Consider the following 15,047-nt stretch of genomic DNA (forward strand, 5'->3'; position numbering starts at 1 on the left):
TACTGGCAAGAAAGAAACTCTGTGAATTTCATAAAAGAGAAGGATGATAAAGCTTTGCAGAACATTAGAGCTAAAATCCTAGACAATATGTATCACTTTGATAATGATTAAAGTTGGAAAACAATTAGAAAGAATCAGAATCTTGGGTCAGAAGGGATGTCAAGCCATCTGGTCCGGTGGCTTCCAACCATGCCTTTGGAGTTTTAGGAGCTTCCTGAAAGATCTGGGGCATCCAGAGGCGAGGTGGGGGCAGCTCCAGTTATCCTGAACAGGAGGGGCTTTCCTACGGCTTTTGCTGCTAAGAAACATTTAAACACCACTCATCCAGCTGAATTTCTAGCAAAGCGTATATTTTAAAATAACTTCTTATTTACTGCAGAAATTGTGTGTCATTTTTGCCAACATGCATAAACTCTCAGAGGAGAAAGTAAATGCAAAGAATAGTAATCAGCTTTATCAATAGAAACAGGAAGATTCAGACCAGCAGTCACCATCAAGAGTTTTCTAGAGGTTACTTGCAGGCGTGAAAAATTACTTAGGAGGTCAAAAACCCATGTAAATAGGATTCATGCATGGTTTTAAAGAGGCTGCATAAATCATTAACTGTCTTCTCAGGGAATTTTCAAGTTAAAGCTTTAGCCAACTTAACGCGAAGGTCATTTCTTGATATTTTCTTCTCATCTCAGATTCCGCAAATAAAACTGACCAGTTGAAGCACAGAACTAGCTGGAAACTCTGGGCATACAGAGGAGCAGGCCACACAGTTCTTCTAGGGCCATTTACAAGCCACAGGGCCCCATTCAGGCACTGTTGTAAGCCAACCACAGAAAACATTTCCACCAGTATACAGCATCCTTTCCCACAGGGGGCGATGCTTGCAGCCACTCTGTGACAGCTCAAATCCGTGTACTGACTGGCATATTGAGGGCCACGCCTGGAAAATAGGTATGACCTTTCTCCCATTCCGAGCTAAAGAACCACAACATGCTCAGGCTCTTATAAATGCATTAGCTGTTTTTTTTTTTTTTTTTTTTTTTCCCTTCTCCTTCTACTGGCTTTGGGGAAAAATCAAAAGCAAACTCCCTACCCAAATGAAAACTAGTGTCCTTTAAAATACTGACAAGGATTCAGGCGCACTCCGGTGATTAAAGAGATCGTATTTCTGCTTATTTGTAGAATGGCAAAGAAAACATCTGTTGAGACTTCACTGTACAAGGTAGAAAACAATGGATGCTGGCCAAGGCCTGAAAGGTTTTTCCCATTCTGAATCACACAGGAGACCAGCACACAAAGACAGACAAACATTCTCGGGGTCTTATTTCAATAACTCGATACCTTTTTTGGTCTGAACATCTTACAGCAGGGAGAAAACACACATCTGTTTCGGAGAGAGAAGACTTCAGAAACTTTAAAAACATCCCTGTTAAGGCACTATTCAATCAACCTTTAGTTCAATAGCAGCTTAAAGAGAAAGAAGAGAAAGGAAAGAAATTGTCTTCAAATACCTTCCGTCATTGGGCAGCTCACCGTTGTCCTTCAGCCACGTGACAGTGGGGGTTAAGGTGTGATCGTGTTTCACTTTGCATTCAAAGGACACTGTGCTCCCTCTTTGCACAACTGCATATTCGGGCTGTTTAATGATCCTTGTTGGATCTGAAATTTAAAGTTATCGTTATCCACTGCCAAAGCTAGAGAATTTGCTCAAAGTCACATAATCCTTGAAGAAATTTCGTCACCTCTGCCTTACCTTTGATTTCTAGGTGAACTTCATTCTTGGCCATTCCTAACTTATTCCTTGCAACACATGTGTAAGTTCCCGTACTGTCCTTCTGGGCCACAGGAATTTCCAAAGTTCCATTTTCATGTAAAACATAAATATCTTCACGAAGAGCACTACCTTTAGCTCCTTTAAACCTTTATTACAGAAATGAGCACAATGAGAAAAAAAAACACATCATAATCTGAAGTCAGACATAAAACGCCACGTTCAAGGCCAACACAGCAGGATCTGTACTATACTATCAAGTTCAGAGACATCTGGATCTGCACAAGCATACTGCGTGATTATAAGTCAATGAGGCCATTATAAAGACAGGATGTGGAACTGGAGAATTCAATGCTAAATGGTGCTTGAAGAATTAGGCTGACAATACAAAACACTTAAATGGTAATTTTCATTATGAAAGATTCATAATTTAATAAACACATAATTACCTATTCTATCTCTAATAAGTGATAAAATAGGCAAAAGGAAGACTGCTCTTTTTGACATGTTCCCCCTACCGTGATGTATTTGTAACTCCGTCTGCAGGTTACAATTCTCAAGAGATTTTGATTTCAAGGTTACAAGGTTGTACTTTTGAAAGACTGGATAGGAAAATGTTCAGGGAAGAAAAAGAATAAAGCCTGTCTGTAAAGCCTGTATACACGCAGCTTCCTCGTTGGTGTCAGACAGGAGAAGTAAGGATGGATGAAAGGGGGTGAGGCAAAGTCCACGGGGCTAAGCGTTACCCTGGACCTGCGCTAGGAAATCATCTGCACAGAATCCCTGTTTCTCTTCTCTGCAGGTAAGTGGAACCTGGGGAGCCTGTCTGTTATTCCTACACCTGACTTGAACCCGACACTAGCAGGTGGAGCCCAGCACGGTGTCTGGCAACTGATGGATGGTCAATAAATGAATGTTCCAATTTTCTTTCACTCATTCTTTCTAAGCTGCTGCCTATCCTCGCCTTGTCTCTCCCATGCTATAGTAAGCAAGCCAGGAGCACGAACAGGGTCCATATCAGGAGTGGTACAGCAAAGGGGACGGTCTAAAGTCGGGAGGGAAAGGACACAGGACAGCTTGGCTGGATCCACGTTGGGAAGCTCAGGTGGAAGAGGCATACTAACAAGGAACACTGGTAATAACAAACTCTGTTTGGGGGTGTAGAACCTCTCCCCCACCCCAACTGACATTTTATTATCAAGGAATGTCCCCCCACCAGTCCCTCCAGCCACCATTCATGAAATCCCAGGTGATGTCCATGGCACTGTGAAATACAGCAATCTTAAATGTTCTCAAAAATATTTACATATAGCTCTGTGGTTGACAAAGTGTGCTGCCAAATAGACTATGCATGTGATTTTTTAGCACAGAGCAAGTACTTAATAATATTTGTAAATGAATTTAATAATTAATAATATGATGGGTTCTGCACTGCCTTTTTTCCTATCTGTTCTCTGATTAAAACCTGACATCCCGGGAGATTTGAAGGCTTTAGCAAATTAAATATTAAAAGCAAATAGGGCCATTACTTACCACTCAATAGTAGGTAGTGGAGACCCAAAGAAGGCACAGTCTAGTAAAGCAGGCCTGTTTGCAATGACCTGGTAGAGTGTGTTTGCCGATGTAAGGATCCGTGGTGGCTCAGCTAAAAACATTTGAAAAAGGTAAAGGAAATATTAAAATAAAATAAACATTTAGGCCCACTGTGCATTTTATCTTAAAGCCATGAGAGGTTATGGTAAAGCACAACCAATACGTCTCCCTTCTTATGCCCTCTATCAGGAATGACACTAACGGTCACTCAAGGTGGAAAAATACAAGTTTTCTCCCTCTGTCTCACATCCCATATCTTAGGCGTAATATTTTCATAATTGATTTATTTGCCTATATCTCCTATTACACTGTAAGCCCCTCATGGGCAGGGAATGGGGTTACTCAGTGTTTTTCTCCAGAAACTAGCACAGTATCTGACACAAAAATAATGGCCAAGTACATTTTTGTTGAATGAGTGGCCCACCATAACCCCAAGGCTATAATGGGTTGGGTAGGTGGGAGTGCTGGGGAACACGCAAGCAGGCAGAAAAAAGCAGAATGCTGATAACTAAAAAGAAGGCCGGAAACCAAAACCACCTCCTTAATATCCACCAGGATCTTAACCCCTCAGCTGTTCCAGTGATTTCCTCACCTTCATTTCAAGCAGGAAGGAAAACTACCAAGTACTGGTTGGTCCTTGACTTTAATTTTGTTTGAAAGGCAGTCTACTATGCTTAGAGAGTTGAAATATGATTCCCTGGAACCGTGAAAACAATTCTCACATAAATTTTTAACAAATTTTGTATTTTGGAAGTTTTGTCCAATATGAGAAAAATAATGTTCACATAACCCTACCATTGAAGAATATGATTATGTCATAGTTTTCTAAACATATTATTATGAATTAATAAATAAGTGTACATCTGTGTCTCGGATAAAGGTGAAACATTATGATTAATGATTTATTTCCAAAAAATCAGAATCATGACATTGTTATTCAGCTTGCCAGTTTCTAAGGCTGGAATAGCGGTAACATGCAGTCACTAACAGCAGGCCAATGCTATTTTTCTCTTGAGTGGGTTGACACTTAGTCGAACCATCTGTGAATGAAGCAGCCTGCAATGAAGAATTTGCCATTATAAAAATGGTGTTTTGGAAGAACATTAAGACCAGACTGCAATACTCTTTAGGGCAAGGTTTGTATCTGATCTGTCCTCATATATCCCTGATGGCTCCAAGTACTGCCCACTGCACACACTACATATATTTTTGCTGAATGAATGGGAAACAACACCCGTCATTAATCCAACTTGCCGTATCTTTAATAAAGAGGGAGCTTACCCAGCACATTTACAAATGCGTTTGCCAATAAATATCCATATTCGTTAGAGGCATTGCACTGATATACCGCGCTTGATCTTTCTTGAACATTTGAAAAAATAATGGTATCGCCATCTATTTTTCTGCTGGGGTCATCAGGGGCAACTGTTTGGGTGTAAAAATAAAAAGTATATATTTATTCCTCTTTGCATAAAAGATACACATTAAACTTGTGAAGCTTGAGGTCCACATTCTATAGTGAGCAGAACAGAAATACAGGCTGATCTAGGTATACGCAGTCAGAGGAAACCAAGAACCCAGCAGAAACCAGAATGTTTCTTCCTCAGAATTTCATCACCACTTGTCAGCAGGGGTGTATGCTGCATATTCTTTTCGTCTTAGGTGGATCAAATCTGTAAAGACTGAATTTTTTTAATGAGAGATGAAGGGAAAAAAAGCACAAGTTAGGTGAAAACTGCAATACAAACTCAGGAGAACATTGCCTTGTTCACAAAGAAACTGTGGTTATTTATGAGGAGGAAGGTTAATCATCCAGAGGATAATTTGATAGCAAAAGCTATTCAAAAAATATAGAAACCCTCTAGCTCATCCAAACCTCTGTCTTTTAAGAGTCTCTTATTGAAATAAATAAATAAACAAACAAATAAGGATGTAAATAAATATAGGGCCAATAATCAAATGTGAAAATATTTATTTTCCTGCTTTGGAAATTCTGAGGCTGATGTAGAAATAACTTGAGTAAAATTTCTCTTCAAGGTAGTATTTTCAGCTAAATCTCTCAAGGACTTAAAAAAATGTTAGGACCAGGATTGATCCTTACTGAAGTGGGATGGAACTGGCTGGGTAACAGAATAGGTGGGAATTTAGTCCAGGGTACGCCCAACGGTTTGGAAGTGCTGTGCTCGGAGACAAATTCCCTCTGCGAATGCTCCACCTTAGGCTGCGACCTTACATTGCTCTCAAAGTGCACTGCAAGGGGTAGCGCTAGCTGTCTCAGCGTGCTGTCCAAAATCAAACCTGCACAACAGCACCCTTTCTCTTAACTTCTCTGCAACCAGAACTACTTAAGGAGGCATTAGTTTCATTTCAAATACCATTTTTTCTCTTTGATGACAGCAAAAGGATGTGCATCGAAGACATATTTTTCACTGCATGTGGACTCCTTTATCACTTTGGAATCTCAAATATTTGGTTCATCTGTGGTTTATTAACTCACTTAAATAAAAACAAACCAAACTAGAGTTATCCATCCTTGTTCTCATATACATATTCAAAGTATTGTACTTACTCACTCTATATGAGTTTTCAACTACTGCTGTCACAAGTTACTACAAACTCAGTGGCTTAAAATTACAAATTTACTATCATGCAGTTCTGTGTGCAGCCGTTCAACACTCCGAAAACCACCAATAGCTAATGTATGAAATCATCTTAGGTACTCCCGCTCGTTCAACCAGTGATCGGGGTGTGCCAACATACTTTGATCAGCTTCTTAGCTCATAACTGCTGTTTATGACTCTAATAATTTCAAAATTGCCTTAAGCAACATGTTCTTCCAATCAGAAGACAAATATAAATTCTAATTCCTTTAAGAGGGTATAGAGTTCATCAATAAAAGAAGGCAGAGGACAGAAATGTCACAGTGGCCAAGGCTGTGGCAGGCAGCCAGGCACTCTGAGAACACAGTCTATGTCAGGACAGCCCATGTTCCTTGTCCCGTACCCCAAGTCTCATATCACAGGGTCCTTTCTGACCCACCTGCTCCCAGTAATGTCCATCCAGCGGCATTTCTGGAGTCTCCTCCTCTGTCAGTTATTCTTAGCACTTTTGGACCCAGCACTTGGGCCGAGTGCTGAGTGGTGGGACTCCTCAGGGGACTCTCACTGCCCACTGCACTGTCCACTCTGACTGCACCTCTGTGGACACGCCAGGCACTGCAGCGCCGGGAGTGCATTTTAGATGGTGAGGAGGCCCGGGTGGAGCTCTGGGCCGAATCTCTCTGGATGGGTGGCAGACCAGGTGAGACGAGCTCCTCACGTTCCTTAAGTATATCGAGCTCTTAAAAGTCACACCACCGTGTGTTGTTTACTGGGCACAGAGCTGGAATTTTGCAAGATGAAAAAGTTCTGGAGATCTGTTTCACAATAATGTGAATATACTTAACACTGCTGAACTTAAAATGGTTAAGATGGTAAATTTTATGTTACGTGTTTTTTAACCACAATAAAAAAAAGTTACATCGCCATGAAAAAGGCAGACCAGCTCAATCAACAACGCTGATAGGACAGTCTTCCCCCAGTGGGGATGCATCCATCACAACATAAACTGTTCTTAAAAGGCTTTTATGTAGCCCATGTTGCACTTTTCTTTGCTATCAACTCCTTTCAGTCATCTGCCTTATTTCTGCTAAATGGAGCAGTCTTCAAATATTTATTTTTGGTAAGATATTTTGGAATAAAATAAACCCTTTAGGTAAGAGTAGTGAAGAAAATCTCTCTCCATGGGGTTTGGGCTACCTCTTCGTAAGCACTTACTAAAGAAAGACAAACCAACCCAGAACTGTCACAGTGATATATGACGACTCGGCTGGGAGTTGGACAAAGAAGGAAATCGCTGGCACAGAGATATTTGACCTTTGGAATCTGTGTACTGGCTACTGGGTGGGAGTAACTCTCCAGCATCTGAAGCCCAATTATCCAAAGGAATAATAATTAATTCTGGGAATAACCAACTTCATTTCCTATAAATGAACACTGGAGAAAGAAATTTAAGGTCATAGAATCACTACATACAACTTAAAGCCCCAAAGGAGAGGTTCAGAAGTGGGGTGCTACCCTTCCAACAATACTTTCTTTTATTCTAACTCCCCTGACATGGCTGGCCAAAACTATAAAGGCTTCCAGCATTTGGATAATGAGAATAATAATAATTAGTGCCACGTTACATGTATAGAGTACTATTAATTTTTAAAATATTTTTATATCTATTTCATAGTATTATTTTAAAAGGAACGTTGTGAACTAGATCAACTAGATAGTATACGCATTTTGGAGATGAGAAACTAGAGACTGGAGCACATAATGGTTTGTTTAACACGAGATTAATGCTCAGATTTTCTGAGTTAGTCTACTCTATAAACATCATCTGACATCTGAACATTTGGGCATAATGTAGAACAAATCTCTGGGTGTGAGAGATGAGTTTGTGTTTTTATCTACTTCTTCCTTCCCCTTTAAGGGGATGCGAACTGAGCCTTTTACTTTTGAGAAAACGAAGAAGGATGATACTCCAGTGGAATCTTGGGAATATCCTGGACCATGCCTCCATTCCCCTGGCTGCTTATGATGTGTTACTGGCTTCAATCTCTTCCTCCAACGTCAGCAGAACATGTAACTGTGGCAGGAGGAGGTCTTCTCTCCATTCTCATTCCCTTCCTTCCTTTCCCTTCTCATCTCTTAGAGAAAAGGGACCTTTCAGCCTAATAACGGTGCGATCTTATATACGCTCCATGTGGAATTAAAGATCGACAAGAGTTAGGCTCTCCTACTGCCTGCTAGGACAGGGACAGGGATCACGGTGTCCGTGGCCTTGGCCATTTTCTTTCTGGTCCTGGGTTCTACTTCCACACCCTCCCAGACACCACAGGTCACAGAATAAAACCAAAGTTATCTTTTGGCACCAGCTCTCTGCAGCTGTGTTATTCTTCCTGACTTCTGTAGATTGTTTTAAAAATATTTTAGGTGGTTTTGGGCAAATTCCATATTTAATACAGTCTGGTTTTTGCTTCAAGGAAAGTTTAAAGTACCCTGACCAGTCCTGGCGGGACAGAGTTTTGGAAGACATTGAGATGAGGCTTACACGTTTTTTGAATGAATTCTTCTGGTTTTGTAAAACAGTAGGTTCCAGCGCTAAAATCACAGTCACAAATCAACAACACTGAATTTTGCAAACAGAACCCAAATCTTAGCCCTCCTTCTCCCTGATCCTGCTTCTTCTTTTATACTATTTACATGCTCCTGGCAGCCAGAGCCTGCAGGGGTTGGGGGAGAGAGTGTCAATGTCTTTGGGTTATCGCCCACAAGCCAGGCGCGGGGAGGCTGTGTATCTGGTACTATCATCCCCTGAGAGTGTCTCTGTTGTGCAGCACCTGGTGGGGATGCTGCACAGCTCCCTGCATGATGCTGCTGCAGAGGCACAGCTGTTCCCTGTCCCTTAGCCTCAGAAGCTGGTCCATCCAAGGTTTCTGCAGCCTCTTAGGTAGAACGTGTTGTGGGCAAGCCAGTTTGTGATCCCAGCCTACTTCTGGGGCTTCCTTGAGGTCCCACTGAAGGTTAGGAATCCTCACCATGCCAGTCTCATGCCACCGTATGCTGCAGCAGGTTCTACACTCTCTGCCATCCTGCCTCCATGCCCCATCCTTGCTGGATGCCGCTGCAGCGTGCACAACTCAGCAAGGTGCAGATGAGAAACAAGCTCCATCCCCTTGTTTCCAGAATGGTCTCCAAATCTCAAAGGAAATTCTGTTTGGGGCCTCCAAATTCATGGGGAAACTATCAAGCAGGGTAGAAAGGGGAGAGGCATAAAGCTCCTCAAACTTCTACCAATTTTTTGACAATTTTCGTCCTCATTTACTCCTTATGTTGGATCAGGGGAGGTCAGCACAAGGTGGGGGCATGTAGGGTTCTTTGAACTTTGAACTCAGCTGTTTATAACTTAGTGTCTAGCCAAGAGACCACTCAGCAGAAGCTGTAGATGGACCAGCCGCTGAGGGCGGGGGCAGGAACAGTGGTGTCCCTGTAGGAGCATCATTCAGAGAGCTAAGAGGGTTCCTGCCAGGTTCCTCAAGTTCATCACCTTTGAGTTATGAGATTCCAAACAGTAATCCGTGCATGTTTAGCTTGGCTGCCAGAGGTGGAGAAAGACACTTTTCTGGGACACTTCACCTCACCTTGGTATAAATATCTGGCACCTGCTGCCGGAGCCACGGGGCAGCTTTGCTGACACGCCGCATGCTGTTTCTCTCCTCGCTTGTCCACCAGAGTGCCGGCTCTGAGGCACGCCAGAGATCGAGGGACCCTGGATCTGTAGGCACTGCAGAGTTCTGATCCTATCTTTGCTCAGCCTCCTCTTTGCCTTCCAGTGGCGACTTAACGAATACTTTGGGGATGGAAGAAATCAACTGACCTGGAACCTCATTTGAGAGATTTTGTTCTAATCTCTTTCTGCTCTGGACCTAATCAGATGATTTGGGGTTACAGCAGAAGGGCCCCACTTTTATCCTGGGACCACGGCCCTACGTGCCCCCCACAAGCAGGCCTTTTGCGTTTGATCCTCCCCCCAAATATTTCATTTAAGGGGAGTGTCTATAAGCACATTTGCAAAGTTCTTAATACAACTGGAGGTACCAGGTTCCCAGAGGCCTGCCTACGCCAGGTTTGGAAGGATGACAAGCTGGGAGAATCAGGAGAAAAGATCAGCTTCATTAATTAATCTCCTCTTGTTTCTGTGTCACTGACCCACCCACGTCTCAATTTTCCCTGCTTATAAATGCATTCGGGCTGCCGAGCTCGAGGAGTTATCTTTTCAACCTTCCTGGCTCCCTGGCTCCCTGGTTCTCCCACTGCGCGGCTAGAAGGATGGCCCCTCCCACTTGTCAGTGTCACTGAGGGTCAGACCTCAGATGCACATTTAACCTTCCACAAATGGGCACAGAACCTCGGAGCTGCTGAGCACGCTCCATCCTTTACTGCCATTCTATATGCATTTCTAAGAAAATCAGATCTTGTACCATAAAACTTCTTTTTCAGTTCTGGCTCTCTTCCACTTTTTCTCTCGGTTTTCACTCATATGCATCTGAGAGTGCCAACAGCTTCCCAATGCACAACCACAAAGTACTCTCTGCTGGTCCTGATCATGCTTAAAATTGGGAGTGGAAACATTCAAAACCCATTTGCTGGCCTCTTTAGACTCTGTTTACCCCCAGGAACAGATTTCCTTTTACAGTAAACACAGGCTGTCTGTTTCAGAGTGTCTGATAACTACTGTGTTGTATGACACAAACTCCTAATAAGTATTTATGAAACAGGGTGCTCCTATCAGTCTAGACCCATAGTTGTGAGACCCTAATGGTGAGAAATGGGGAACTGGCCATTTAAAGTCTGCCAGCAGTTTTCAGATCCATCTTAGGATGAAGACTATTTCAAGACAGCCAGTTTCATGGACCTTTTGGTTATATAAAAGCAGAACCAATTTTTGATTCTGGCATGGAGGCAATGAGGAGCCAAGATGCTCTACATATTAAGCCTGAAGGCTGTCTTTATTGTGAGTGAAGAATATCTTTGCAGGGGCTGGCCTCGTGGCGCAGTGGTTAAGTTCGCACGTTCCGCTTCTCGGCGGCCTGGGGTTCGCTGGTTCAGATCCCAGGTGTGGACACGGCACCACTTGGCACGCCATGCTGTGGTGGGCGTCCCACGTATAAAGTAGAGGAAGATGGGCATGGATGTTAGCTCAGGGCCAGGCTTCCTCAGCAAAAAGAGGAGGATTGGCAGTAGTTAGCTCAGGGCTAATCTTCCTCAAAAAAAAAAAAAGAATATCTTTGCAGATTATCATGCTACTGACTGGGAGGGTGAACCTAAGGCTGGGTTTTAAACAGAAACTGATTTTCTCTCTGTGGGCGGCTGGTGGCGGGTCGAGAAAAAGGAGAGCTGGTGGGCTCTTTGTGGCTGGCCATGCCTTAAGAAGGGGGCACGGAAATGCAATATTCCTTTTAAGTTTTCCTTCATTTATTTTTTTACTATAATTCCCTTCTATTATCTCCAAGCCTTTACCCAAGCTTTGCAAAACTGGTCTCGGCTGTGACTTAGAAGACGAATGGAAGGGGCTGTGACCCCAGTTTGGGGGACTGTTTTGGGCAGCACAGTGGAAGTGCAGAGAGGCTGGCTGAGAGGAAGAGCCAGGAGTGGTCCAGGGGAGGTGGCTGAAGAGGTGACACACAGCAGCCAGGACGGTGCACGTATTGGTCAAGGAGAATCTCAGCTATACTCAGTGACGGAAAACGGGTCAAAGGTTGAGTGACCTGCCTGTGACCGGGGTCAGAGGATCTTCTCTTCTTTGGGTATTAAATGGGACAGTGACCTCTGAAGACTGGGGACCTTGCAAACATCTGGGCTCCACTTAGGAATGGAAACCACTATGGCTGTGTTTCCTGTTCTTGTCATATCCCCTGGCTCTATCCCTAGCCTCCTCACCCATCTGCTCTGACTCCTACAAGGTTTCCACAAACCACCTGATGTTTTGAACAAAGAAGATAATCTGAACTTTTCAGTGATGTTTATTTCTGACCCTGTCATTCTTCCTACGATCCATGTAAAAAACAGAGGAAATATTGCCAAGTCCCAATAAACACATACCGTTGTGTTAATAGCATAAACTGTTCAGTCATCACAAATATCTAAAGGTAACAGAATGAAAATCTAAAGGTAGTTTAACTTACATATGGCTTCTTTCCTTAATCCGTTACTTTATCACCATTCCTTCCCTCTTGACATGTAAATGCTCTGAAAATATATTCCAACTGAAGCCAATCAAGGAAACTTACTTTCTATTGGGACTCCATTCGATAACCAGCTAATTCTGGGTTTGGGCTTGCCATTAGCTCTGCAGATCAGGGTGCCATCCTCTCCTGGGGACAGCACGAGATTTTGAGGTGCCATGATCCAGTATGGGGCCGCTTTATTGAGGAAAGAAAAGAAAAACACAAAAGTTTGAATCCAAGAAGTATTCTGGCAAATTTAGTATATTGAATGATTTTAATAATAAAAATAAGTATTTTGCCAAGCATTTGTTAGTTTCATCTTTTTAGAGTGAACAGATGTATAAGTGATGCTTCAAAGAACAATTCAGATTTTCAAAAGGATGTTTAAAGAGACTCACTGACACCATGTATTATTTCCAGACTCTTTTGATGCAAATATCATTGTCTCATTTGACATCGAATTCATCAGACATCAAAGAGGTGACATTTATCTAAGGTTGTAGAACAACTTACAGGTACAGAAAGGGCAAAGAAACATGAATTTAAATTCTGATCCCTGTAGAATACATACAATTATAAAATTAGGGAGTAATTCAAAAAAACTTTGCATTTTTGAAAAGTTGCAAAGTTAGTATAGAGTGTTCCCATAAGTCCTTCACTCAGCTTTCTCCTTTCTCTGAGATGTTAACATCTTACATGAGCATGATACAGTTATCAAAAGAGGAAATTAACATTGGTACAATACCATTAACTAAACTGCACACTTTATTAGGATTTCCCCAGTTTTTCCACTAATGTCTTATTTCTGTCCCAGGACCCTGTTCTGGATACCACATTGTGTTTACTTGTCACATCTCCTTACTCAGTTTCCCCCAATCTGACAGCCTTTGGGTCTTTTCTTGTGTTTCATGACCTTGAGACTTTTAAACAGTACTGAGAAGTTATTTTGTAGAATGTCTTTCCACTTAGGTTTGTCTGACGCTTTCTCATGATTAGACTGAGGTTTTGAGTATGGACCCTTCTGATTGCATCCTATCAGGCAGGAAGTGATCTGGACATGACTTATTCCTGGTTATGTTAACCTCGATCACTTGGTTAAGGTGATGTCTGCCAGGTTTCTCCACTGGAAAGTTACCACTTTCCCGCTTTGCATACTCTACAAATTAGAAGTGAGTCACTGAGACCTGCCCGCACTCAAGAGTATGGAAGTTAAGCTTGATTTATAGACATATGTTAAAATTGCCTCAGTGATTAATTTTTTTTTTTTTTGGGTGGTGGGAGAAGAAATACTTTGAAGCTGTGCAAATATCCTGGTTCTCCTTCAAGTTCCATCTACTAATTTTAGCATTCATCACCTGCTTTCGCTTGCAGCAGTTCTAACTGTGGGATTCTTATGGTGATTTTCTATTACCCTCATTCTGTCTACATTTATTAATTGGAATTCTTCTCTAAGAAAGATTCCAGGGAGCAAATTTCTAACCTGATTTAGATGCACTATAAATAGCAACGAGAAGAGATTCAAGGTACCATGAATGTTGATGCAAATTTCCATTTATTACTATTGAAGAATGTAATCAAAGGCATATTTAATTGAAGATTTAGAGCCTCACATGAAGGCAAGAGCAATGCATTTTAACCAAGGATATACCTTTAACTGTGACAGAAATGGTATGATGGATGGCTCCTAAAGCATTTTTCGCTATGCACTGATAATTTCCAGAGTCTGCTTCTGAAACCTGAAGGATCTGCAGAGTTTTCTTAAAGTTCCTATAAAATGTCCGATTGATTGGCAGTGTTCCATCTTCTTTTATCCAGTAAATAATTGGGGTAGGCCTGATAAGACAAATAAATAATGGTGCTATAAAAAAAGAATTTCACCTAACCGTTTTGGAGGGTGAATTTTCATGCAAGTTTGTAACAAAGTCTTTATATAAATATCATGATAAATACATAGATATTTTAACTAGCATCACGGTTTTATGACTAATGCTCAAAACCTTATATTTAAGTCTGTAAGCTACCATTTTCACAGAAGCAGAACCATACTAATTATGGCGCACCGTAAACTTTGACTTCAATGTTGCACTGAGAATGTTAGCGACAGTTCCTTTACTGAAAGGATCTAATTATTTTCCTCAAAGTCTGATCAATGAGGCACCCTTGGAAAATTTTACATGAAGGTACTCTGTCAATCAGAAGAATTACCACGAAATTAATGATATCAAGTTATCATTTTTTATCAGCTCAAGTTAAAAATGTACAGAGAAAGAGCCAATATCATATTTGTGCCCATTTCCACACATTTCTATATCAAATGGAAGAACTTTTCTACTTTATAACAGGCTATCTGATGATGTGAATGCAGTAATTAGAGGAAAAGCACTGTTTTCTTAATTTCATTATCAGTGGTATTTAAAAATGTTATACCAGTTGGTAAGAATAGACCAAACTCATATATTAGGCACACCTTTTCTCACTTGTGTTTCCGATTAAATCATGAAATATAGAGCAAGACGAAAGCCAGAACACGGGCTTAGAGTTAAAAGCTCTTCTTCAAAGCCCCAGCCCTGTCCCTAAATTTCTCTCTGATCTTGGATCCTCGACCTCTTTGGGCCTCAGTTTCCTTAGTTGCTGGAAGGGGGATAATAATGTTTGACTTGATCTAGTCACTTTAGAAGGTTTTCATGAGGGTAAAATAAAAAAACCACTCAACATGAACATTTACTAAGCACTGAAATATAGACCAGGCACTGAGTTGTGTGCTGGGAAGATAAAGACAAAAAAAGAAGGGTCCATGCCCTCAGGAAGATACAATATTTGTCATTAGAAACGCATGTGGGATTAATTAAATATTTGTGGAATTGTTTTTGGCTT

General features: G+C 41.6%; 1 protein-coding gene across 41 annotated transcripts in view; it reads right to left on the minus strand.

The window, feature by feature from the left end:
• Window positions 1-15,047, minus strand: part of NRCAM (neuronal cell adhesion molecule) — a 252,230-nt gene that overhangs the window by 38,119 nt on the left and 199,064 nt on the right. For all 41 annotated transcript variants that reach the window (XM_070265468.1, XM_070265454.1, XM_070265482.1 and 38 more), the window contains 6 exons: window positions 13,822-14,006; window positions 12,237-12,368; window positions 4,640-4,783; window positions 3,299-3,410; window positions 1,748-1,914; window positions 1,506-1,653 (listed from right to left, as the gene is read on the minus strand). In XM_070265468.1, the coding sequence (XP_070121569.1) occupies window positions 1,506-1,653; window positions 1,748-1,914; window positions 3,299-3,410; window positions 4,640-4,783; window positions 12,237-12,368; window positions 13,822-14,006 (888 nt within the window). The remainder of the gene's footprint in view (window positions 1-1,505; window positions 1,654-1,747; window positions 1,915-3,298; window positions 3,411-4,639; window positions 4,784-12,236; window positions 12,369-13,821; window positions 14,007-15,047) is intronic.

The sequence above is a fragment of the Equus caballus genome, chromosome 4 (genome assembly GCF_041296265.1).
Source record: "Equus caballus isolate H_3958 breed thoroughbred chromosome 4, TB-T2T, whole genome shotgun sequence".
NCBI classification, from domain to species: domain Eukaryota; kingdom Metazoa; phylum Chordata; class Mammalia; order Perissodactyla; family Equidae; genus Equus; species Equus caballus.